The sequence below is a fragment of the Halichoerus grypus genome, chromosome 6, assembly GCF_964656455.1.
Source record: "Halichoerus grypus chromosome 6, mHalGry1.hap1.1, whole genome shotgun sequence".
Classification (NCBI taxonomy): Eukaryota; Metazoa; Chordata; class Mammalia; order Carnivora; family Phocidae; genus Halichoerus; species Halichoerus grypus.
Genome location: NC_135717.1, coordinates 5205309 through 5233059, shown reverse-complemented (window position 1 = coordinate 5233059; position 27751 = coordinate 5205309). Strand labels below are relative to the sequence as shown.

The window sequence follows — 27751 nt, the reverse complement described above, 5'->3', positions numbered from 1 at the left end:
GCTTTTGCAGGCATGCACTGGACGAGACTACAATTCAGCTTCCGCAGGGAGCAGGAAGAAGAGAAATAAGCAAGCAGACGAGACAGGTAATCCAAGTATTTTATGATTAGCATCAAGGTTCCCACTCTCACCTCTGAGAAATGATTCACGAAAACATGACGCTGGGACGTAAGGCCTTACCTACAGAAGGCTGGAGCTGGGACGGAGCTGGTAGTGAGATATTTGGTACTGAAAGTGTGAAAACTTCTGCCGGGGACTGAACAGAGGGGGTATCTTCTGCTGGTGGTGTGAAATCTATCTCATCGTCAAAATTATCTTCAAATTCCTAAAATAAAAGAGGAGCAATGTTATATCGGATATAAACCAGTCTGAGAGCAAATATTAAAAACATATGCTAACATCTGAGACATGAGCATTTACTCAGTCATCTGAAACACACGGCCTTAAAGTTTTCCCCCAATTTGTACCTACTTAAGTAAAAAGCATACATTAATTGTGTTTTCCAATGCCAAATAGCAGAATCAATAAGGTTTAAAATAAACTATACATACTTTATGCAACTTTTTTTTTCAACTGATGGCTTGAAGTTAAATGCAAAATTTTCTAACATGACCATGGAACTTCACACATGGAAATACTCTTCTAGGTTGGAAATTTTAAGTTACCAGAGCTAGCTATTCTTTTTTTATTATTCAATCTCACAAATCTCTTTGCATATTGAATCCAAACAGATCCATTTTATTTTAAAACCATATACCATTTCTAATTGAAATAGGATTTCAATCAAGATAAGGACAGTTTAAAAAACTCGGAAAAGATATTTTCAAGGAAGTCCTGTTTCTCTGGGAAGAGTAACAATGGAAAAATTACTGAACTGGGTAGAAAAATCATCGGTGTCTGAACGAATGTCAGTCTAAAGCTGTGTACCGTGTATGTACTGTTTCTTGTTTTTTGTTTTTTTTTAAAGATTTTATCCATTTATTTGCCAGAGAGAGAGCAAACGAGAGAGTGTGAAAGCATAAGCAGAGGGAGAAGCAGACCTCCTGCCGAGCAAGGAGCCCGATGTGAAACTTGATCCCAGGACCCCGGGATCATGACCTGAGCCGAAGGCAGACGCCTAACCGACTGAGCCACCCAGGCATCCCGCACATAAGTACTGTTAACACACAAAGAATGTCTGGTTTTCTGAAGATGGTGACTTTAGAACTGAGGCTGTGCCCGTAAAGCTGCAGGAGTCTTTTCAGTGACTCTGCAGCAGAAAGCCAGCCCGACTCCTGCTGTCATCATTCCAGTGAGCTGCGTCTTCCTTGGTGTCCGTGTTAACATTCATACAAATGATGATCAAGGTCATTCGTTCGCTCAGATAACTAATGAGTATTACCCACCAGGCACCATAACAGAAGCTGAGAAGAGATCAGTGAACAAGACTGTTTTCCATTCCTCTACAGAATATCCTTCTTTTCATTTTCCTTTTCTACCTCATCTCCTGGCTGCACCCCCAACCCCTACGAGGGAAAAACCAGAAGTTGTAAGGGTAGATTTCTCTGATATAAGGTGTATGTTCTCACATGCACGTGGGAGAACATTATCCTCATATATGTCACCTATGTTGTCAAACGCATTAGGACATTTATTGCTATTTGTAACAGGGGAGGGGGTAGGACAAACAAGCTACCATAACTTCAATCCATGAAGCACCTCTGAATGGAAGAGCTTTGCTCAATTCCCCTTTGGACATTCCTAAAGCTACTCTCATTAAAAAAGACTTGGGGGATCTGGGTGGCACAGTTGGTTGAGCATCCGACTCTGGGTTTTGGCTCAAGTCTGATCCTGGGGTTGTGAGATCAAGCCCTGTGTTGGGCTGCATGCCGAGCATGGAGTTTGCTTGGGTTTCTCTCCCTCTTCCTTTGCCCCTCCCACCCGCTCTCTCCCTCCATCTCCCTCTCTCTCTAAAATAAATAAATCTTAAAAAAAAAAAGAAAGACTTTATCCATCACTCCTACCTTAAGAACAATGCCACTCAAAACTCTGGCAGCAGCATGATATACCATTAGGCAGCCAATGACTCTAAAGATTCAGAGAAGTAAAACAGCAAAATAAACTTGGGGCTAGAGAGAAGACTGGGTCACTTTTCTAGTTATGCCAGGGGCTGCCCGGATACACTCCAGCAAGTTACTTCCTCTGCCAAGCAGCAGCTTCCTGGTCTGTAACATGACTTCCAAGGGGAAGAGTCTCTAACACCGCACAGTTCTAAATCTAAAGGAATGGACGCTCGCCTTCAGTCATGGTTTACACAGCTGGAGAGGATCCTCTCTGCAGTGTGGTCCTGGGGACCCCTGTACCAGAACCACCTCGGTAAGCTCAACAGAAACACTGATTCCCAGAATCTACATCGCAACAAACTCCCTGGGTCAATAGTGAGACCCAGTTGGGTCAGAACAATCTAAGGCAAGAATGCGGTACCATGACACACGAGAGCCTGGATTTCAGTTTCAGCACTGATCACTTTATCTCTGTCCCCAAAAGACAAGGTGTCTATACACAGTCCCTCAGCAAGACTGAGGGTCAAGGCACAGAGACACTGTGCCTCCATGCAGTCACAGAAGTGTCTGTAGTGATTCTAGGGCCTGGGGCCTGAAGTTGTGAGTAAAACCCTACAGTTGTTTGAAGTAGAGTCTTCTAAGGAATATGGCCTGTGCTAGTTAAGTCTGTTCCTCCAGCCTCCCTCTGCTCTCATCTTTCCATCAAGCCAAAAGGACAATACATCTCCTTATCTCTCGGAGCTGCTGTCAGATTCAAGGTAAAGAAAACACAGAAACAGGTGTGAGGTCTACCAAGAAGGTTCATGTGTCCACTAGAAAGAGGGTTGTAGCTAGAAGACAGCTTTTTCCCCCAATTTGAACCAGTGGCCCTCAGGGCCCCCAGGACAGCCCCAGGACAACGGGCAGGGCCGGACATTAAGGATCATTTTCTCTGAGTGCATTCCTTCTTTTTCTTCAAGTATTCCTCTTTAACAAGTATTCGATGAGCCCTAGTGCACACCAGCAGGCATGTGGTAAGTTCTAGAGCAGGATACCCCACTTGGTTTCCAGCAGATTCCACCCATCTGCAGCTAAAACAGCCCCTCTGTAGTACTTCCCGTCACCCCCGACCCCCACCAGACTTTACAATTGGTACCATTCTTTCTCCCCATCGGAGAACTCAAGGGTTCAGGTAAAATGAAAGATGTTCTTTCCCATACACAAAACACACTGGGGGATACCTTGGCCTTGATAATCTTAACAACCACAATGCACCAGCATACAAAAGTTGAAGGGAAAAAAAGAAAAAAAAAATCAGCCTGCTCTTCCTTACAGGCCTTAGAGCAAGTGAATTCAATCACGTTTATTCCTCACTTAGCGAAAATTAAAACAGGCAAGTGGTTACTGTCAATAATGCTCTACAGCCAGGTCAGCAAACTACAGCTGGGGCGCCAAATCCAAACCACCTATTTTTGTAAATAAAGTTTTACTGGCACACAGCCACAACCATTTGGTTTCATGTCTCATGCCCATGTTGAGGTATCACTACAATGGCAGAGTCGAAGCTGAGTGGCCGTGACAGAGACCGTCCAGCCAGGATCGCCCATTTACAATGGCAGAATATATTTACTATCTGGCCCTTACAGAAAAGTTCTGCCCACCCCTGCTCCCGAGGGACTGTGATACGCAGCCCATCTACTGATAAATGTATCAGAGGATGATTTCTAAGTGTTCCCACCATCCGTGCTCACCTTGAAGTCTATTTCCGGGTCCTTACAGCAGGATACACAGTTTGCAATTAACACTATTAATACCAGTAAACTGCACACAGACAGGATCACAAAAGATGAGACTTCTGCAGCAGGTGCCTCCCCTGGAAAGAGAAAGAACTATTAACATATAAAGAATATTAACAACACGGACATTCCAAAATCAACTTTAACATGCAAATCAAATCAATAGATTTCCCACACAAGAATTAAGAAAATAATGCCTAGATGCTCAAGAGAAAGTAGATGACCAATCCAGGATAAGAAGTCAGGGTTTTAAAAAAAAAAACTTTGAACACGGAAACAATCTTCGATTTACAGAAGTGCTGCAGGGACACCCTGAGCACCCCCATACACCCTTCACCAGGCTTCCAAATCTTATGTCCCCGCAGCAAAGTGATCAAAACTAAGACCACAAAACGGTAGTAACAACACTACTAACTGAGCTTCCAACTTTACTCGGGTTTCCCCCAGTTTTCCCACATCCCTTTTCTTTTCCGGGATCCAACCCAGGCTACCAGCGCCACACTCACTCCTCTCATCCCTCTGACTCCTCCAGGCCCTGACCTTCCTCAGTCTTCCCTCAAGTGTTGTCACTTGGACACTTTTGAAGAGTGCCGGTCAGCATTTTGTAGAATGTTCCTCAGTTTGGGTTGCCTGATGTTTTCTGCCTGATGACTGGACTGAGGTTACAGATGGGTGCGAAGAATCTAGAATACCAGAGCCCGAAGAATCTAGAATACCAGAGCCAACTACTCTTCTCGTCACATCACTCAGGAGACACAGCACTGACACAACTTACTCCCAGGGACGTGAACCCCCACCTCTTGGCCCAGGTGTCAGCACTGAGAAGTTACCACTTTTCCCCTTCATGTATTCCTTAAAAGTGGGCGACAAAGTCCAGGCACACTGGCTATGTGCCAGTAAAACTTTATTTACAAAAATAGGTGGTTTGGATTTGGCCCCCCAGCTGTAGTTTGCTGACCTGGCTTTAGAGCATTATTGACAATAACCACTTGCCTGTTTTAATTTTCGCTAAGTGAGGAATAAAGCGTGATTGAATTCACTTGATTTAAGCTGCACTCCTTGGAAGGAGGAATACTATAGAATTTGTAGATATATGTTAAAATTGCCACAGTAATTCATATTTGGGAGACACTCTGGGGTTGTGCAAATACCCTGTGTCTGCCTAAAATCTGACACACTTATTTTCACATTTGTCTCCGCACTTTACCTGTGATAATTGCCACTATGACGTTCTAATGGTGATCTTCTATCCCCTCATTCCTTCTCCTCTTATTACCTGGAATTCTTCCATAAAGAAGATTTGTCCCTTCTCCCTCAATTATTTATCTGGTCATTTATTTAGTTATGGACTCACAGACATTTATTTTATATTTTTTGGGTTATAATCCATTATTAAAATTATTTTGTAGCTCAAATTGTTCCAGCTTTGGCCCCTGGTAGCTCTTTCAAGTTGACTGCTGGGTCTTTTGGACATACCCCATCTTTCCCTTTCTCCAACACTGTCTCATTTTCTGGCACTACCAGAAACTCCAGGCTTTTCTTCTATCTTCCCCACTCCAGCTTTAGAACCAGCCACTTCCTCAAGGAGCCTCGGTCATAATAAGCAGCCTTCTACCAGAGCAGGGTCTACAAACTACAGTCACATTTTTAAAGGGGTGTTTTTCAAAACAAAACAAAATGCAACTTTACTTTCAGCAAAGAGTTATTTGGAAAACATCTTTTTCAACTAGGGCTATTCTGAAGCTTTTCTTTGTCAGGGTGAATTGTTACGTCTCACCTAGTGGTGTCTGACTAAGAAATAAACTACCCCCACCCTGCTTGCTTTTTTGAGATGTAACTGACATATACTTGTAAGCTCAATGTTCCAGTGCACCAAGGGGAAGCATGGAGACAAGTTAAAGAACGATGTCACCGTTTTCCTGAAGTGAACTACTCTACCCGAAGAAAATAAGAACTGACCCAAACTCCTATGTGAGCAAAACACATTCGGTCTTGTTTTGTCTTTTTAAGATTTATTTATTTTTTGAGAAACAGAAAAAGAATCTCAAGCAGACTCCACACTGAGCATGGAGCCCGATGCAGGGGTCGATCTCACGACCCCGAGATCAAAACCTGAGCTGCAACCAAGAGTCAGATGCTCAACCAACTGTGCCAGGCAGGTGCCCTGCTAACATGTTCTTGAATATAAAATGACCTTAGTGAAGAACAGAGAAGTCTAAAATCAACGGCAAACAAGACTAAATTCCTTTCCAATAACAAGAGGTTGCTCTGGGAAAGGACAATGCTGAAACCCGCACTGCTACAAGTGGGGCTCAGGCTGGCTGAAGCCTTGCTCAAGTCTGCACTTAAAAAATGAGTTAACCAAGGGTTAAGAAATCTGCAAGTTTCAGGGGCGCCTGGGTGGCTCAGTCAGTTAAGAGTCTCTTCATTTCAGCTCAGGTCATGATCTCAGGGTCGTGAGATCGAGCCCTGCGCTGGGCTCCAAACTCCGCGGGGAGTCTGCTAGAGATTTTTTTCTTTCCCTCTCCCTTCGCACCTCCCTCCACTTGCACATATACTCTCTCTCTCTACAATAAATAAAATCTTAAAAAAATTTTTTTCAAATTCTAAACCAATAAAATCTAAAACAGAAGAAAATCCATACATTGAACAGGGAAAATAACTTGGTGATTCCTCTCAAAGTCAGCTGTCCCTGAGAGCAGGGACTCCCCAAGCAGACACCCGTGTGCACATGGAAAGCCAAGTGTGGAGCCGAGAGCCACTGAGAGCCACCTCTCTGTGAACAGAGGCACTTCTCTTTCTCCTGGCAGCTACCTGTTCTCTCATCCTGCAGGGCCTCTGCTTCCCACTGGTATTTATTCTGACAACTTTGTTTCACTGCCTTGACTCATATAATAACGATTAAATAGGACTCCCGAGGCTTAGGTAGCAAAGCACTTTCATATACACTATATTTTATTGATTTTTAAGATGCAGTTTTGTCCAACATCACTTTAACATTCCTAAAAGTCAGGGGCATCTTATGCTCCAAAGAAAGCTGTTTACTCTGGCAGCATTTCTTCTTTCTCAATGGCACAAAAATAAGGGTGTGTCATAATCAATCATATTTGAGATCCAACAAAATACAGTATTACTCCATTCGATGGTCACAACACCTCCGAGGGAATCTGACCAGCTCCACATCACAGACGAGGACAATGATAAGCCCAAACACACAGAGTGGGAAAGTGGCAGGGCCAGACTCTGGATTCAGGGTGCTGAGAATAAATCCCCCTCGCTTCCCTTGATACCACATGGTTTTGCCTCAAGGAGGTTAACTTTTAATTCTTAAAAACAGCCTAACCTAAGTCCTTTGAACCAAAGTCCATTGTTGTTAATTAAAAGTTCATACTTCTGGGGCTCTCCTCCAAACTCCACAAAGTGTTAAATTACCTTTTCCTCTCTTTTCACCCATAATTTTTTATCATCATATACTATCTATTTATTGTAAAATTTGATGAGCACTGCCTGAAGGCCCGCTCAATTACCTGGTTCATAAAACTGTCTTCTGTGAGTCATTAGGTAGGCATGAAAAGTCAAACTTGTGTTAAAAAATAACTAGTTATGAGGCGTTCTGCCCTACCTTGATAACATACTTATTTCTGTTAAGACACCGCAGGGGCATCTGCTCTCCCATACTCAAGGTTTCTTTTGTGTAGGTGAGGTCTACCGACACTCCGTGCCCCCCAGTGCCACTGAAAGGCCTCTACAAATTACCACCTAAGAAGAAATTCACCAGGTAGGCTCAAGAGGAAATTTTTACAGCTATACCACTTTTAAAGAGTATTTTATTTACTGTATTTTTCTTTTGATCAGTCAAAAGCACTGTGCTTTAAAAAATTCAGCATACCAATGAAGGAAAAACTTCCATAAAATGAAACTCAAACCCACCTATGAATAGGCTGGAAGGTGAAATGGGTTTGTACAAACCATAGAGAGGAAGCAAATTCTAGATGTGAGGAACAACAACTAAAATCCCCACGCCCCAGCAGGTCAAACTACAAACTACAAACCCCTGGAAGGTTCCTGATTGCAACAGTTAGGAAACTACGAAGAAAGTCAGCTTTCCTTCAACATTCTCAGCCTACAGCATTCAGAAATGCATAAAGTGAAATCACCCACTAAAGAAAAGCATCAATGACCATAGGAGTGTCTCCACTCTCTTAGGCAGCTTTATGGATTACAAACCGAGAACAAGGGTAATTAGAGGTTTGGAGTAGTTAGTATGCTTCCCCAAGACACTGATTAAAAAATACTTGGCATCTCTAAACCCCATTCTGTGAGTTTTCATTTTACAGTTTTCAAACCATTTTAATAGACATCTAGCACTTGATTTAATAAGCAGAAAACTTGAGAAACTCTAAGAGGTGGGTACATATTATCTGTTTTATAGACAGGTAATTTAGAGAATGCAATTTCACAGCAATGACTCAGAGTAAGTCAGGAGTACTACCTGATTATTCAACCATTATAAATCCCTGCCTAGAACCCCCATCAGAAACTCAAATACTTATGTAATTAACCAAAGAGTTACTTGTGAATCCATTTTTGGATTAAATAAAATTTTCTTCAGGTCCACAGATAAAAACAAGTGATGGTATGTGCAAGCCCATTAGCGACTGAAAATGCTAATATTCTAATTTTGCTATTCCTTCCTCAGTCACTAGCTGATACACGTTTATAGAGAAATTTCCTCATACTTACTGTTTGGTTATCCAGTGGTAAATTTCAAACCCTCTAATCCCCCAATTTGTTCCTTTGGCCACCACTCCCCATCCTGAAGCTATTTAGGGGTCACCAAGAGTCACTTCATTAGCATAAATTCAAGTGTGGTTGAAAGGGCCTTGTTATTAATAACAAGAGATGCTCCTATCACCTCATCACTTGGGAAATTCCAAGGGTTTTAAGGAGTTCTGTGCCAGGAAAGGGGACAAAGACCAAATATATATTTCCTATTATATCACAGATATGTATATACCTTGGAACAGAGATCAGGAGACTCTATGACCTGCCTACTGTTGGTTTGGGTAAGGCCTACAACCTAAGAATGGTGTTTACATTTTTAAACAGTTGTTTAAAAGAAACAAAAACAGGAGAATAATATTTCCTGAATGTGACATTTATATCAAGTTAATAATGCAAAAAGAGACAACCAGACATTATGTGCCTCCCGAAAGAAAACCACCACCACCTACTAAACAGTAGACTGAAAGCAAACAACAGTAACAAAATATCAGGCCTGTATGTGACAAACCCTCTAGATCTAAATGCCAATTCATAGGAAATGAAGAGAGTCGTGGAACATATCAAATACCACCACAAGAATGTGATCAGCAAAGCAGAGGCTACGAGGAACACTAAGGAGAAAGACCTGCATTATGAGAGATGGAGAAGAGACTGAAAGAGATTTGAAAAGATATACCGACCCACTGCAATGTATGGGTATCATTTGAATCATAATTCAAACTCAAAATGATGATGACATCTGAGACAACTAGAGATCTGAACACTGGTAACTGACCATATTAAGGAAGTATGACTCATTGCTCCTAGGAGTGATAATACCGTGATTATGTTTTTAAAAGTAGTTCTTACCTTTTTACAGATAGTGACCTATTTAAAGATGTCTGGAATTTGCTTCAAACAAACAGTATGGAGGCAGTGAAAGTGATGGGGGTAGCATGAAAAAGGACAGCCATGAGCTGACAAAGGCTGAGTGAAAGCCACAGGGGAGGTCGGTATAGCCATGTCTGTCTGGTCTTGCACAGATTTGTATGTTTGAAGTTTTCCCTTCTGAGAACTGTGTGGAAGGATACACTCGGGGCCTTTCTCCCGCCTTCTGGGAGATGCCCATCCTCGCCCTGCGTCCCCTCTCTCCTGGTCTTCCCTCTGGATCTGTCTCCAACATCCAAATTTCCTGTTTTTATAAAGACACAGTCATGTTGGATTAGGGCCTAAAGACCTAATTTTAACTTGATTACCTTGGTAAAGACCCCATGTCCAAATAGGGTCACACTCTGAGGTCACAGGGGTTAGGAATTCAACATATGAATTTGGGGGAGCAGGGATACAATTCAAACCATCTCTATGATATACGTTTAAAAGAAAACAAGAAAAAACAAAAACAAACAGATCAGAACAGTGTGTATACAATGCTACCCTGGCCAACAGTGGTCACCAACAGGGAGGGAAACCAGGTGGCTGGGGGACGAGGACGGGCTGTTATATCCTTTCATAGTTCTTGAATTTTGTCCTGGGGCTTCCCACAGTCTTTAGCCTTATGTCCACACTCCATAATAAGCCCCAGTGTCCGTCGTCGTCAGCTGCCGTTTGCCCTCCGCCCCAGGCTCTCATCACTCCTAACTCTACTGCATCTAGTTTCATCTAACATGAACTACTCTCAGTCCTTCCAGGCAGGTCCTCTGCCCCTTCAGAGTCTGCAAGTTTACATCCCCTACCAGGAACCTTCCCCACTGACACACCCCGTCCACTAATTCATCCTCACCACTCAGACCTCAACTTGGAAAGCGTCCCCGAGGTCCCACAGGTTAGAGTCCCTGCCTCTGGAGCCCCCATGCACCTGTATTGCCCACCCAAGAGTTTATCACACTGTGTATTCTAAAAGCCCAAATGTCCTCCCCACAAGACTGCAAGCTAAATGAGGTCAGTGACCAGGTCTGTACACTCCAGCAATGACTCCAGGCCCCAGGACAGAGCCTGGCATTCAGTCAGAAGGGGGGAGTGGATGGAGTCAGAGAGACAGCAACTAAGGGGCTTGAGAAGGGAGGGAAGATAAGCAAGAGAGAGAGAGAGAAATTCATTAATCATCTACTGGTTACCAGAAGAAACTTACGTTTCCAGGGTCAAAAAAGATTATAAAAGTAGCATTCCTTCAATGATTTTATGCTCTTATTTGGCAAAGATTTTCCTCCCATTACTAATCACACCCCAATAGACACTGTATTGGAGTGGTTCTGACCCTTCCCACTATTAATAGTTTACCATTTATTCCCTAGGTCACAGAGAACTTCCACATTCTTTATTTACCCATTTTGCAATTCATGTTTAGTAGTGTAACTATTCAGTTGTTTTCTTCCAAAGTCGATTTCCCCCAACTTATGTTCTCCTGTGATAATGAGCATTTACTCACACCTGTGTTCTCCACACAGCTGCATTTCACTGGAAGCTGTCAGAGCAGGTTCGCTCTGCCTGCAAGGGAGGAATACAAAGGTGCCCTCTCCTCTGCAAGAGCCCCCGGGAGGGGCTGCACTGAAGGGAAAGCCCAGTGCACGAGGGGGGCTCCACTGGGACACTGGTAAGAGGAGGAAAAAAAAGGCATCTTAACAGATGCCTTCTAAGATGTGACTCTGAATTTGCTTTAGTCTGAACACTGTGTACCAAGCTGCTCAGGCCACCCTAACCGTTCCCACACACCGGTGCTTAAACAACAGAAATCCAATGTCTCACAGTTCTGGAGGCTGGATATCCAACGTCAAGGTGTGGCAGGGTTGGTCCCTTTCGAGGCCTTTCTCCTTGGCTTGCAGAGGACAGCTGTGTTCTCACTGTGTCTTCCCGTGGTCTTTCTGCACATCCCTGATATCTCTTTGTATGTTCAAATTTCCTCTTCTCATAAGGACGCCAGTCATACTGGATTGGCAACTAAGGAGCTAATGGCCTCGTTTTAACATAGTCACTTCTTTAAAGACCTCATCTCCAAAAGCATCACCTTCTGAGGGACTGAGGCGGGGGGGGGGGGCGTTGGACAGGGACTCAGATAGGTCCATAACGCTGTACATTCAATAATTCAGGAACACTGCCCCCCCCCCCGCCCCGGTAGGGGATCCATCTTGGGCAGCACCCGGGACAAGTATATGCTGCCCTCCTCTCTGGCTTCCCAGGACGCAGAAGGTTGGGAATGGAAAGGACCAGTAAGGCAAGTGTCAGAGGCGGATGTAACCCTCCCATGTTCTCTCTTCTCTAACCTCTGGCCTCTGGAAATTCACATGAGAGATTTATGTGTCTACATAACAATTAAAACCATGGCCACTGGGCTGATTAGACAAAGGGAACTCGGTACAACTCAGGGAAGCTAGGGACCAGAGATCTTCCAAACTGGTCCTGACATAAAGTCCGCTTCTAAATACAAAGTTTTGGCTTTTTTTCCCCCCCTTTTTTTCTGTAAGGGTGGGAGGACTAATAATGGGACATTTTCCAATATCCTGACAAGTAGCTTCACATCCTGGACACCTAGTAAAATGAATCATCATCATACTACTTGGGGAAAAAAATTTAGACAATTACTGCAGAACATGCATTTCTACTTAACACCTCGAAATTACAAATCCATCTATCATAAAGCTTTCCTGTACACAGAATCTTAAGTCACTAAATGTTTTCCTTCCCTTAGTGTAGTAATACATCTATTTAGAATAACATTAAATAATCTAGAACGTTCCTAATGTATTCTAATATTAGAAAGAGAAAATGAAGCATAGCACTAAATACGCCCAACCACAAGAACAGTAAATAGTGCACTGATGATCTAGTGGATGAATCCGAGATTCCACAAAGATCCCTAAGCCAGAATATCAAAAGCCTAGAAAAACAAACCACATTGTGTGCTAATCACAGACAGTGAAGTGTTCTTTTTGCTCAAAAATGACTTTCAAGGTCAGCCAACCCAACTGTTCTCTCATACTTGCCGAAAGGTTATATAATGTGAGTGCTGACTGTATACTTGTGAATGAGATCATATATAAAGTTACTGTTTCTCTCAGCCTATTCCATTGAACTGTTATCAAAGGTTCATTTCATTCCAATTTAAAAAACACCAACTAGGATGGAGACTACCACAGAGGAGTTTATCTAACATGGTAACAGTTCAACCAAAGGAACGTCAGGCTCACAGGACTTCAGTGACACGACTCTGCCCCTATCCTGGGGAAAACCATGACACGGATAATATTTTACGAACCAGAATCTTAATTAAGTTCATGGCATAGTTAGGTTGTGGAGTCATCGAGAGTGCTCAGATGTCTGTCACAGCTCTGGATCAGGATCTTCCTGCAGTCCAGGAAGCCAGCTCAGGAAGAGGCAGCATCTGGTCCCAGCTTCCCAGGGCTTCTTCCCCCCTAACTGATCACTTCAGTGTCCCGCTAATATCTAAGGGAAAGGACATTCTGTCTTTCCATATGACTTCCTGTTGAAATGCAGAGAAGTGTACAGACAGATCAATGGCAGTACTGGATTCACAACGCTTAGCCAATACAATTTCTGCACAATAGGACCCAAAGGATGGGAGACATGACCTAAATGTGTGCTCCTTACTTCCCAGGTAGGGCAGACCCTAAGTACCCTAGAAAAACATGTCTACCCTTTCCTTAAATTTTCCTACAAGACCTTGATATAGAGTCTATGGTCTCAGAAACTCTCTAGCTTCCTAAGGTCTAATTTAAATTCTTGCTAATATAATTGTAATGTATTCTTAGGCAATGTGTCTTTGAAAGTTCTCTCTTCAGAGAGGAGGCAGATTGTGATGGATGCAACCAGACTGGCCATTGGAATGGCTGGGACTCAGGGACGGGTACAGAGAATTCATTATACTCCTCTGCCTACTTTTGTGTATGTTCAAAATTCCCCATAATAAAGTCTTATTTTTTAAGTACTATCTTTGTAACAAAGCCAGAAATTGCTTATGACACTGACCTTGACAAGGTTCTATAGTACATGCAGGCAAGATTACCTAGGGTTTCCTATCTGATAATGCTTCACTGATATGTCTTTGTATTATATTTAAAAAATAAACCCAATGACAATTTAACCCAATATAACCAGGTGCCTCCAGACACTCAAGTGTCCACCCCAAGATAAAAGATCAATAGATAATTAAAAGAGCTATGGGGGTGGGGTGTCTCCTAGCCACACAGCTGCCCCATCACCCTACTGTGACGTCCACCAGTCAGCAAGTCCCGCCAAACACATCCTTCATTCAACAAATGTTTACTAAGCATCTTCTATCGGACAGGCATTGCTATACGTTCTGGGAATCTAGAAGACCCCACACTCACAGCTTACATTCTTGTGCAGGGAGACAGACAATAAGCAGGTAAATACATATACAGCACCTCAGACACTGATAAGCAATGTGGAAAAATTAAGCAATGGATTGGGGAGATTCATTATTTTATATAAAGTGACTGGGGAACACATTTCTGATACTACAATTAACCCAAGAAATGATAGTGGTTTGGCCCCAGGTAGTTATATAATTCATGTTGATACTTAAATAGTGCTTACTACGTGCCACGCACTACTCCAAACTCACCCAATCCCACAACAAGCCTTTGCAGTAGGTACTATTATTAGCCTCGTTTTAAAATGAAGAAACTGAGCAACGCAGAGGTGAAGGTGCTTCTCCAAGGTCACAGCACCTAGGTGACACTGTTACACCAATAAAGTTATCCAAAATCAAAGCTCTGTAGAAAATTATGTATGTTAAGTTGTTCTATTACGTATTACGTGTTTACAGAGAGAAGGGGTCCAGGAGAAAACACAGATGACAAAGAAGGATGCCCCTGATAACTAACCCCCAGAAGGAAGCCAGGGCTGGAAAAGGATGGGATTTAGGGCATAAATCAAGAAGGTAGTCTTAAAGAGCTGAGAAAAAGAAGAGAAAAATGACACTTGTCTATGACTCCACATATGTTTCTCAACACCTATCTGTGAATCTTAAAAGTATACACAAAATATCTGCTCAAGAGCATTATTCTTGCGATCCACAGCACTCAGCAAATTCTAAAAAGGATCCATTCCTCCACAAAAGCATATAAATCAATGGTGTTTGAAGTATTTTTCATGTTTACAAGTTTATGATTACATTTTCTAAAAGTCAGAACTATTTTTATCACCTTTAATTAAACAGTGCAACTTCAATTCATAGGTGGAGACTAAAACTAATTTTTTTAAAGATTTTATTTATTTGAGAGAGAGAGTGCAAGCGGGCACAAGCAGGGGAGGGGCAGAGGGAGAGGAAGAGGCAGATTCCCTGCTAAGTGCGGAGCCCAATGCAGAGTACAATCCCAGGAGCCCAGGATCATGACCTGAGCCAAAGGCAGATGCTTAACCCACTGAGCCACCCAGGCTTCCCTAAACTGTTACTCTTACAAATTTTTTTTTTTTTTAATTTTAAAAACCCCATGAATGTGGGTTTTGGGCCTCTTTACAGAAGTTTGCACTTTAGCTTCCTAATTTTCAATGAACAATTATCTTTAGTACTTCAAGAATCAATTATATGACAATTACATTTAAATTTCATCTTGGGGGTGCCTGGGTGGCTCAGTCAGCTGAGCGACCAACTCTTGATTTCCCAACTCTTTAATTTCGGCTGAGGTCATGATCTCAGGGGCGTGGGATCAAGCCCTGCATCGGGCTCCTGCTCAGTGTGGAGTCTGCTTGGGATTCTCTCTCCCTCTAACTCTGCCCCTCCCCCCGGCTTGCAAGCTCTCTCAAATAAATAAATAAAATCTTTAAAAAAATTTCATCTCTGTACTTTCAGATAGCAAATAGAAATAAATAGGTGCACCTGGCTGGCTCAGTCAGTTGAGCGACCTACTCTTGATTTCCACATGGATCGTGGTCTTAGGGTCGTGGGATCCAGCCCCAAGTAGTTCAGTGTAGAGTCTACTTGAGATTCTCTCTCCTTCCTCTGCCCCTCCCACTTGTGCTTTCTCTCTCCCAAATAAATAAGAAAGAAAGAAAAAGAAAGAAAGAAAGAAAAAAAGAAAAGAGAAAGATCCAGAGGAGAAATGACTGCAGTTAGTCTGTGTGCATGTGTACATCAGACAAATGAAAGCGTTCTGAGGGTACTAAGCAGTGCACTTGGTGAACAGGGGGGTCTGGCTGTCAAGGGCCCTCCTTCTGGATTAGGTCTGCCACTGACTAGCAGAATGGGTTCAAATCACTACTGAACTTCTTTGGGCCTTAGTGCCTTCACCTCTAGGCTGGCACGTCAGCTTTAAAATTCTCTATACAAGGATTTTTAATTCCACAATTTTATGAGTCTACCAAGTACCTGTATGGTTAATACCAGAAATCAAGTCTTTTATTAAAGTTTTCTTTTTCTTAAAGAAAATGAAGTCAAACCACAGATTTCTGGAGTGCACCCGGGCACCAGGCCTCTGGTGGAGCATTCCCAGGGGACTATTTTGGTAAGTTTGTTATTTTTCTGTGCCTCACTAGCAATCAGTGTCCTGGTGTTGCCTTTTAATAATAGTCTGAAGTCAGAGTCAAGTGGGGCTCTGCGCTGTGACTAGCAGGCTGGATCCTTGGAAAGTAACCGTTGTTGCTGACACAGAGAACCATCCTACACAGGCACACTGCCAGGTGGAACCAGGAAGAGGAATTTTTTTTTTCCTTGTGAAAGGAGCACAAGCTGAATTTATCAGGGGTTTGGGGAAGAAACTGCAATGTGAAAAATACTTTCAACTTAAATTCAGCAGCTCATCTGAAAGGCAACCAATAGACCACAAGGCTCTGGTTTTGCAATAAAAACGTTGAAACTACAAAATTTCACAATTACTAACTGGTTAAAGTAGCTACTGTAAATGTGCAAAATGACTGCACACTCATCCTCCTCGACCTTCTAAGTCCAAGACGCCTTAGAGATTTACTTCCTATAATTAAAGGTTGCAATGTCATCATGTCAAACTCAAGTCTCCTGGGCAGTAGAGCAAACAAGGCAAAAAGACATTCTCAGGATGAACTTTGAACATGGGCCTCAAGGAGGAAAAAATCATAAGCTTTTAAAAAATTAAATAACAGTGTTTTCATTTTGGATAAAAGCAACTTCCCCCTCAAAAATCACTATCATAGATGCTTGTAACTCAATTTTCTTCTCCCACCCAAGGCATACAGATGTTGCCAAAAACAGTCCTGAAATATCTGTACTAGTATGTGAGCCCAGGATGTTCTTAATCAAACCGGACTGATTATACAATCATTACAATGTAGCAGTTTCAGAGATTAAATGGTGTACTTTCTTTAGCTCATCATAAGACTATTTTGTACATACCAATACATCCACAGCAAATATACAAAAAATGTATCAACTGGCTAAAAAAAAAAAAAAAGTACTTGTTGAAAAATATGAAATAGGGGCACCTAGGTGGCTCAGTCAGTTAAGCGTCTGCCTTCAGCTCAGATCATGATCCCAGAGTCCTGGGATCGAGCCCCAGTGTCAGGCTCCCTGCTCAGCGGGGAACCTGCCTCGCCCTCTCCCTCTGCTAGTGCTCTCTTTCAAATAAATAAATAAAATCTTAAAAAAAAAAAAAAGATATGAAATAGGCTACAAATCCCAGGCTATGCTAAAATAAACTAGCTTAGAAAAATAACCTTTTCGAAAGCAAGACATTAATGACATGATATTATCCTGGAAAGAAACAGCCCTGAAAGTTACTGAACAGGTCACGAATCCAGGGTTCTCGTGCTGTCGTGCACACGTCTCACCTGGGGAATCAGGAATGTCCCTGAGTTACGCCTGCTCTAGCTTCATTTCCTGGCTGAGCTGAGCTCCAGCAGGCAAAACCCTGGTCAGTCCAGGGCTGGCATGTTTAAACCACGAGGCTCTCAGCACACAACTCTGGCATCTGACTGTCAGGCTACCAGCTCGCAGTTTTTACCGATTATTTATACAGGATATTCATAAAACGTAAAGAGGTCATTATTTATACCAACTTCCAGAGAAGGGGTGAAATTAAAAAAAAAAAAGGCATTAAGAGCTGTAACTGTTCTGCCCTGCAGTGTTTAAATTCCTTTGCGGTTATCGCATACCTACTTTTCACAGGAAGATTTCTCAGAACAACATCCACATACCGTGGTCAGGAGCAGAAGTCTCTCCAGAACTCAGGTGTTGACATTAATTTTTAAAATTTAAATTGTTCTTCCTTCCTTGAGTCTCACTAGTTACCCAAGTCAACGGATTTCCATCAAATAACTGATTTTATCTTATCTCTAGTACAAGATAAAATATTTATATTGTGAGGGCAGAGAAATCACCAAAAAAGTATTATAAATGCAAATTTCCAGACCAGCCTCCAGAATTCTGATTCTGTTGGTTTGTTTGTGGTCCAAAAATCTGCATTTCTACAAATACCTCAGTGACCTTCATGCAAGTCCTGTTTTATAAAAATATCCTTTTTCCTGAAACACTTTCAGTTCATCAGGTACTATGGCATTTACATCAAAGCAAGGGGGTGGCCGAGCTAGTAGGAAGCATACAGGCGAACAAGATTCACCACAAATAAAAACTGCTGACGCTGGGTGATGGGTACATGAAGACCCACTGTATAATTTACCTTTGAATATGTTTGAAATTATCCAGAACAAAAAGTGAAAAGAAATGAAAAGCTCTGTAAACAGATCAAAACAAGTCTACAGCTCCTTGTGAACTTTCACCAATTAAAAAATCACCAATTAAAGGAGTTACTTACAATCCTTTTCAACAATTGCCAAAGCTGACAGACCCCCCCTAAAATAATTCTAATTAAATTCTTAAGCCTAAGAGGTTTCCCTCATATTCTCAGAGATTAGGCTGCCTTTTGGGACAGTAAATCACATCTATTTTTCAAATATCTTATTGCTCTAAAAATAAAAATAACATCCCGCCAATATCATTATATCACAAACATGGGATATAGAGTGCTTATGGTAATGCCGTCAGTTGGTAACAGGTGGTTAAGGGACAGGGAGAAAACACAGGCAGGGCCCTTCCAAGTCATTTGTTCCTAAGAGATCCTTCATCTTTCCAAAATCTCTTTCTCTCTTCTTCCCAACACGTAGGATTAGCTATAGGAAGGAGAAGATCAAAACCCCATTATACCTGCCCCGGTAGCAGCAAGCAAATCCAGGGCCCAAATCTTGGTTTCTAATATCATTCTCCAAAAAAAGGAACCAGCCTGAAGAAATGGCTAATTCTAGGGCTGGACAGGGAAATATACAAAATGAGCCTACAGCTTCTTCAGTGTCAGAAAGTAAGAAAGTGCTTAAAAAAAAAAAAAAAAAAAGGGCGCCTGGGTGGCTCAGTTGGTTAAGCGACTGCCTTCGGCTCAGGTCATGATCCTGGAGTCCCTGGATCGAGTCCCACATCGGGCTCCCTGCTCGGCGGGGAGCCTGCTTCTCCCTCTGACCCTCCCCCCTCTCATGTGCTCTCTCTCTCTCTCATTCTGTCTCAAATAAATAAATAAAATCTTAAAAAAAAAAAAAAAAAAAAAAGGTGGGGATGGCGGTACCAGAGCCAACTGAAGGAGCTCCCAATGGCCAAAGCTGGCACAATTTGAGCAACAAAATAAATAACCTGGTATTGGATTATAACCCCAAATGTAAAATCAATATCCATGTGTCCACTCTGATATAAATAACTGAGTAAGAAAATTAATGGGAAAGAAGAGTTAAATCTCCCATACCAAAGAATTCCAGATAAGTGTATAATAAGTACTTGTCCAGGGGGTGGAGCGTAACTCACCACCCCTTAAATGTGGGCTGTACATGTATGTACCATGGAGAAGGAAAAGAAAAGAAACTTTGCAGTGGAGAAAGCTGACAAACAGGTGATCACAGTCAGGTGATCACATGACCAGTCATGTTGAAAGCATGTACTCTTGATACGATGTGATTAGAATGGCACTTTATCTCTGTGGTCTTCCTCCCAAAAACATATGACCCCGGCCTAATCAATGAGAAAAACTCCTCAAGAACTGTCAAGATCATCAAAAAAGAGGAACACGGCAATGGAGCCTAAGGAGACATGACACCTAAATGTAATGTAGTAACCTGGAACAGAAAAAGGACACTAGGGAAACACTAAATAAATATGAATGAAGTATGAACTTCAGTTAATAATCACGTATTCATATTGGCTCCTCACCACACAAATGTAAGATGTTAAGAAGGAAAACTGGGTAAAGGATACGCAGGAACTCTTTGTACTGTCTTTGCAACTTTTCTGTAAATCTAAAATTGTTCCAAAAGACAAGGTTTATTATTAAAAATAAGACAACTATAAATGGCCTCATTCCAGGCAGTGGGCTGTGGATGGATGAAAAGCAAAGTCTGCAGGAGAATGAGAGGCTGTAAGCTTACATCCTCTCCTTTTAGCTCACACACACTCTGGAGTACTGGTCTGTGAACTTCGGTCTCCGACACCATCCTCACCCACAAACTTTACCTGAGCATCCATACCCAGTGAGATACCGTGCAAACATCAGAAATACGGAGGATATAGGACACAGTCCTTGCAGTCGGAGTAAAGAGACAAGTCTTAAAGAAATGAGTGGTATTTGCTAAATGCAAATGGTAGACTGGTACAGACAATCCAAACCTTTCTGATCAGAGCCCATCAGTAAATTTTCTTTACATTCCTTTCATTTCATGCACGCTGATTTACAAAGCATAAGAAATGTGTTAGTATACCAATATATTCTGTACCTTAAAAAGTCACATAAGTCAAAATTTTTACTGAGGCTCCAATGTTTTCATCCCACACCCCACGGAACATCTTGTTCCACAAGTGAACACTCTAGTAGGAGTTCATTGGGAAAGGGAATCTCTAGGATCTGGGCAAGAAGAAAGGTCTTGGTAGGGAGACTGGGGCAGCAAAGAGGCGAAAAGAAAAGACCAGAAAGAAAAAGACGACAGCACAGAGGTGATGGAGAAGCCAGACAACAGAGAGAATATATGCAGAGCTGGGAATAATTTACAAATGAGAAGCATATGAACTTCGCTCTTAAAAGTGCCACGAAAGGTGGAGAGTGGAGGCAGGGACCACAGATGCCCTACAGCAGAAATCTGGTTGCACTGACCTTTCCTGACCAAGTCTTCCCAAACTGGGGTCTGATGCTGGAGGCCAGGGGCTACTCTAGCCCCACATGGTCTCGGCACATCTATCTGACTGGATGGTAATTTAGGGCTTTTAAACAAACACATATTATATGGTAAAATGCAAAATCTGCCAAACTGTCAAAAATAAAAGGTGTGCCACCACTATCCCCCCAAGACCCAAGAGGGCGGATGAGTAAAGAGTCACTCTCTTGTCTTGGGGGGGGGCGGGGAAGAGCGGCTGAGCACTGGCTTAGACCAAGATGGGCCAGGGAGAATGAGAGGTACTCCCCATGTTGTGGTTTGGGGCACCTGAGGCATCTGGCGTCAACAATTCTCATCTTTCCCATTTGAATCACAATAAAGTCAAATGAAATTTGGAATCTCTGCATTGTGCTAACCTTTGGGGAAAAAAAACTACCTTTTTTTTTAAACACTGAGGTTATTTTTCTGATATGCCTATTCTTTGTGGCAAATAACTGTAATGCCAAGGCACAGTTCCAAATTAGTCACTTGCTAGCAATTTAAAAATACTTCACTCTAATATTTTGCTCAGACGCACTGATTTTACCATATTTCCTCAGTTTTCTCTTACAGTGTCTTCATATGAAGGTTTACAGAAAAGTTGAGAATAGAAACTAAAAACGACCCTAGATAGGAGTGTGTTTTAGAACAGGATCATTTGTACAACTTCTCCTCTTTCTAATATTCCTTTCCTCATGCTTGAGTAATAAATAAACCTCTTAAGGGGTGCCTGGCTGGCTTAGACGGGGGAGCTCGTGGCTCTTGATCTTGGTGTTGTGGTTGTTTAAGCCCCATGCTGAGTGTGGAGATTACTTAAATAAACTTAAAAAAAAAATAATAAGATAAATAAACCTTTTAAGAAAAGGCACAGCTAAAAGACTACAAAAATACATGACTTTAAAAGAGAGGGAGGAAGCAACTCAGTCATATTCATCTCTCCAAATGACACTTTCTAAGGGCCCAGCTTAGCGGGCTGTTTTCAGGGATGCTTTATGCTGTTTGGGATCAGCTAGACCTGCATTGCTTGTGGTTCCTTTAAGTACATTAAAACCAGAAACTGTTCACATGCAAGAGCTTTAATAATCTTGACATTTAAAAACAGGTTTATTACATAAAAGTGGACTAATCCAGATCATCCTGAAAATTTCTAGCACAATTCCCCAACATTATGAATTTCAAGAAATAACAATACCAGCCTATGTATTATCCTTAAATAAGCCAGATTTCTCTGTGAAGGATCTCTTCTTCACCCATCATACAAGTTATTTTAAGTAACAAAGGTTTTTAAATCTGGTAAACTCTAGGCATGCCATGATAAGCAGCTACCACTTTGAGCTCCTTCTCTGAACCATACCACTTACCATTAGTCAATTACATGGTAACCCACCAATTTTACAAGGAAATCTGAAGCGATGAAGAAGCCTAACGTAGCAGACATGGCACACCACCATGACATAACCCCCTACAACCCTCAGGGTAAATGTCATCATCCTTTTTCTGACCTGAGTTCTGAGAAGCTTGGAGAGGTCAAGTAACTGGCCCAAGGTCTCAACACTGTTGAAGTGGCAAGGGAAGGTCTCCCACCCAGACTGACTCCAAAGCCCAAGCTCTGTCCGTCCGCAACACCCGCTCCTCCTGTGACTGGTTCACGACTTTCACTCTTAACAGGACTCAAAGGCTGGCTTCTTTTGATACGTCCACCTACAAGGACTTTTTTGAAGACTCATTTGTTGCAGAACCCTGGCCAGCCCATACAGTACATTTCATTTATGTTACAAAGTCTTTTTTGTGACATGTTACAGCTGCTATCTAAGTGACATAGCAAGCCCAAGGACTCCCTAAATTTCAAGAGAATTGCATGAACAGTCAGCACATTGATATCAGCAAAACTGTAGGGATTTGGTAACTTCAATGCTGATCAGCTACAAAACTGTTGGACAGACTTCCTATTACTGTGCAAATGAGCATATCTAGTTAACCAAAAAATACCACCAGCTGAGAGCAACTACAACATTCCCAACCGAAATCAAATCTCAAGCCCTACAGCCATAATACCTGAAATAATCTGCATGGAAAACCTGATGAAAATAATTTTTATTTCTCAGAAGCTATTGAAATAAACACAAAAATTCACACTTTTTGAAAGCACTTCCTTTACTGCAGAATCTTTTTCAAGATCCAAGTCTGTTTGTTTAATCTAAAACAAGAGCCCCGGTTTCACAAGCTGCTGTTTAATAAGTAGCCGAGTCCCACCGGCTTCACAGACTTCCGTGAGCTCCTTTATCTGGAACTGCTAAAAGCTTCCTCTGTACTCGGTGACCTAATATGCCACAAAACAATAGAAGTGGGTTTCCTTGTCTAACCACTATCCTAATATTAATAACAAACTGTGGACTTAGAGAATGCCTTCACAAATACAAACAGATCTTTCTTTATGATGTGAATCCCAAGAATCTTACAAAAGGTGCATAAATGTTTTCTAAGAGAAGAATGATCTGATAACTATGACCAGGAGAAAATAATTTCTCAACTGTAGCCTTAGTTCGGTAATTTCACCATGTGCGAAAACAGTGGATTTTCTCCCTTTATGGAAGCTTCCTAGTGAGGACCAACGAGATCTCCACCTGTATAACAAGGGCCCTTGCAGAAATAGACATTCTCAGGAAGAGGCCCCCAAAAAGGGCGTAAGCAACTCCCAGAGCAACAGAGAGGCCCAAAATAAAGTTCAAGCAAGAAATGCCTTCCTTGTACACCTGAAACTAATATAACACTGTATGTTACCCAACTGGAATTAAAATAAAAACTTAAAAAAAAAAAGAAAAAGAAATGCCTTCTTGCCTGATGGGCAAAGGCAATCCACATATTTATAAAGCTTAATTATGAATGAATGGGTAAATACCCTTTTCAACTTCCAAACCTAGAAATGAATTTTGGCTGAATTTTAGTTAACTGACTCATTTCTTTCCAACATGCAAAGGTTAAATTCAAGCATTTTTTCCAATCTATTTTTGATAAGCCATGCTTTCTTCAAGGCACTATTAACCAGTCAGAAATTTAAATAGAAAGAATGAAGGCCAAGGAGACAGAAGACACTATGCGATGGATCTATCCTTAATATGAAAATGGCCAGTCCCCCAGATAATCAAAGGCTTGAGAGTTACTATGTTTTCAACATTTAACTGCTCTTTTATCTAGCATATATGTTCAAAAGGGGTTCCTCTTTCTTAACCAGTGAGATCACTTCCCAGGATTAGTCAAAGGTTTCTTTATTCTTCTTGGCCTAATACATCTTCATCAAGAATCCATCTCCGTTACCAGAATTAACAATCTCTTTTGGATGGAAATACAAACCCCCAAATCTATGTGTGATTATGCATCTTTTCCACAGAATTTAACCTTAGATACCTGTCATTCATATGCCATATATCTAATCATATACCTTCTGAGCTACAGAATATGAAGGGAAAATCTGCAAAAGCTGCTATAAATCAGCAAATATTTCTTTATGCTTTATGTCAAAATTTGGTATTTCTATTTATGGATTAATTTTCCTGATTGTTTTGTTTTACAACGCTCCCAAAAAACCTCAGATTTTATGATTCACACCTCCATAAAATAGTGGAAGAATGGAATAAAAATCATGTTAAGAGGTTTATAGGCAGACACATTTCCATGGGTTCTCACACAGAACCTGTTTTTCAAAAAATATAAAAATTTAAGTGCAAAGTCATCTGGAAACTTCTTGAATCCCTCTCACTGAATACTCTCTGTCCACTATCCTACTCTAGTGCTAATTTTGAATTTCACCATCAGTTTCTTTCAATATTAACATCAACATCTTTCCATACAGTCTTTTATAACTTCCCAGGTACTTTCTGTGACTCTTATCTGGGGAGCATATACTTCTCATAACATTCATTTTTCTTATCTATCAGATCAGAAAACAGAAATCACCTAACAAATATTTGATAAAAGGCAGTGGCAAAAATTCAGCCACACGTTACACGGTACAATGGTTAACAGTTAATACTCAAAGGGCACTCAATGACATAACCTGGCGTAGCTCTGGAAACAATTATACATAACTTTCATTTACTGGGGAAGGTAACCTCCACATTGTGTACTCAGTGAACATCATTTAAAAATAACTCTTAACCTCAGGAGTATGCCTAAACACTTACAAGGCTTTAAGTGGGGAAGTGGAAAAATCACACAACTAGGGGAATTCAAGACCTGGGTATTTGATGTAGCTCCGCCTACAATTTAGCTGTGTCACCTTGGGTAGGTCATTTGACCCCCAGGGCCTCAGCATCTTCAACTGCAAAACAAAGGTATCAGACTCAATTTTCTTTGAGGTCTCTTCCAATATTAAAATTTCACGAATCTAGGAAATTTCAGTCTCTCCTTATTAAAGACAAGCACTAGATCTTAACCCAGATTTTTTTTTTCCTTTAAAAAAAAGAAAATAACCCAACTTGGGATGCTTTCCTGGGGTAAAGTTTTATCTGGGAGAATAAACCACAACTGAAAACGATGTCTAGAAAATGGGGAGAAAAAAAGAAAATCACACCCTGACGTAGCTAAAATAGAAACTTCAATCACCCTTGGGCCATTCTGTCAATAGTTATTCAAAGGCTGCTACTCTAATCACTGCTTCCTAAAATAGAAATATTTAGAGTTGTCTCCTTCTCATTCCCAGAGATTCAATCCGAATAAAAAGCACAGAGTCCAAAATCAATTTACAACTTCAGAACAAGTTGCAGGGAGCGAAGGAAACTCGCAACACATCTCACCAAGTCATTTGCATTTAAGTAGGATTAGAGCTAAGAAACGGTTCTTATTATAAGATGTGAGAAACGCACAGGAGGCAGGTGACATCTGAAAGGGAAGCAGAACTGCCAGAAAGGGATGTAGGCTGAGGACCTTCGGGCAACAGGTTCAGAGCTGGTACCGCAGCCTACCCCGGGAGAGGTCGATCCCTGCCACCCCGCTCGCCGCCCTCCCGGGGCCCAACCGCATCGCCTCGCCCCCGCTTCGGCCCTGGAGAGGCTGCCCGCTCCCCCACCCCACGCCCCTGCGGCAGAAACCTCCCTAATCGCTCGCTTCCCCGGGCCTCCCGCCCCGGCAGGCCCTCCGATTCCTCGGCGCCGACGCCGGACCGGGCCCGGAGCTTCCTCCCCGGCCACCCGCGTCGCAGTGGCCCCGCAGCCTGGGTTCCCGCAGCCCCGTCCCCGCAGCTGGCCCGCTCACCTGCACCTGTTTGCGGAAGTGGCGCGGCCCCGGCACTGCCGGCGACCAGGAGCAACAGCGGCAGCAGCAACGCCGGCGGCCCCGGCATCTCGCCCACGGCGCGGCCCCGGGGCCGGCTCTCGGGTCGCCTTCCGTCGGTCCGTCCGTCAGTCGGTCCTGCCTGCCTCAGCGGCACCCGCGCCGGCTGCTCCTGAGCACACGTCGCTTCGGCCAAACCTCAGCCTGGCTCCTGGTCCGCACCCGCCGCCCGGGCCACAGAAACACCATCCTTCCCGCCCGCCCGCCCGTGCCGCCGCCGCCGCCGCCCCCTCTCAAAAGCAGCAACGGCAGCAGCCCTGCGGAGCCGCGGGCCAGGGCAGCCGCGCTCCCGCCGCCATGATGGGCTGCGTCATGTGACGTAGGGCGGGGGGCGGGACGCCGTGACGAACAGCCCAGCCAGCCAATCGTCAGTTCCAAACCGGCTGGAGCGGCCCCGCCCACCATCCTGAAAGAGGGAGGGTGGCCGCCGGTGCGCCCCCTGCAGACGGAGGAGTGCGTGGGCAGCGGGTAATGCCGACAATTTTAATTTTTAAAATACAGGGAAGTATAAAGGAGACAATGAAAAGCATTCAGAATCCATATGAATCTTTTTTCAATATTTTAAAATGAGCAAAAGTAGGCCTGTTTTGTCTTCTGCCTTTTTTACTTGTCATAGCCGTTTTAGGCCCCTCTCCTTAGGTTGACCTACACATCTATCCGCCATCAAGGATACTTGGGCTTCCATTTCAGTGCAGCAAGAATAGAATGGCTCTCCCCTCACACCCACTGACTCAGCTCCTGAGCTCAAGATGTTCCCTTTGCCAAGAGTGCCCTTCCTGTCCTCTCGGCCACCTGGCACACTCTCTTTTCACTGTCAAGAGTCACCTAAAGGATGACGTCATCTAAGAAGGCCCCGCCCAGCCCCAGGAGAAATGACTGGCATCTCTTAGTGCCTCGCCCTGTCCCCAGACAGAGTGCTATCCCAGCTGCCGTACATTGTTCCTGTGACTGTAAGCTCCCTGAGGACAGGAACTGTGCCCACGTCAGTGGGAGTCCCCCAGGGGCTGGCACAGGGCCTGGCTCCGAGGAGTTATTTCCGGAAGGAATAGTGCCCTGTCCTGGTGCTGGGCACGCCCAGCTGCCAACCTCTCCCCAGCAAGAGACAAGGTCCAGCCAACAGGTGAGGAGAGACCATAGTCCTGCAGAAAATGTAGAGAAAGCACCTTCCAGGCAGAAGCAACGAAATAGTTAGAGGCCTGGAGGTTGGGGAAATGCTGGGCTTTTGTGGAGAGTGTACTTGTACCGGTTTGTGCATGAGAGGAACTGATTTGAATCTTATCAGATGGAGCTCTATAAACTGCAGGCAGGGGAGCCCAGTTCTCCAAACTCCTCAAATGTCCATCTTAAATGTCAGCTCTCTGCAGTGCTAAATCAGCACTGGACACGCAGACGACGCCCCGGGGAATATTTGTTGAATGATTAAGGCAAGCCAATAAACACCTAAGTAAACAAATAGCTGGAATGTGAAATACTGTGTTAAAGCGTCCCTGCCTGCCTGCTGATCTCTGTTTGGGAAAGGGGAGGTAGGCAAAGGTCTGGAAAAGAGATGCAGTCACCCTGTTGTGCTTCTACTTCTATGAGGAAGCTCCGGACTTGAAGCCAGGGAATGCTCATGCTGGGTGTCGGGAGGAGTCACAGTGTTTATTTGTAGCAATGCTAGCCCAAGCAAGGCCC

The 27751-nt window shown here is 42.9% G+C and overlaps 1 protein-coding gene across 2 annotated transcripts in view; it reads right to left on the bottom strand.

The window, feature by feature from the left end:
• LMTK2 (lemur tyrosine kinase 2) overlaps positions 1 to 26283 on the bottom strand; it is an 81621-nt gene extending 55338 nt beyond the window's left edge. Inside the window, exons 1-3 of one of the 2 annotated variants that reach the window (XM_036123571.2) lie at positions 26000 to 26283; positions 3773 to 3894; positions 181 to 325 (exon numbers count right to left, since the gene is read on the bottom strand). In XM_036123571.2, the coding sequence (XP_035979464.1) occupies positions 181 to 325; positions 3773 to 3894; positions 26000 to 26087 (355 nt within the window). In that variant the 5' untranslated portion in view covers positions 26088 to 26283. The remainder of the gene's footprint in view (positions 1 to 180; positions 326 to 3772; positions 3895 to 25999) is intronic. The other variant, XM_036123572.2, reaches the window with a different exon arrangement.
• Between the last annotated feature and the right edge of the window lie 1468 nt (positions 26284 to 27751).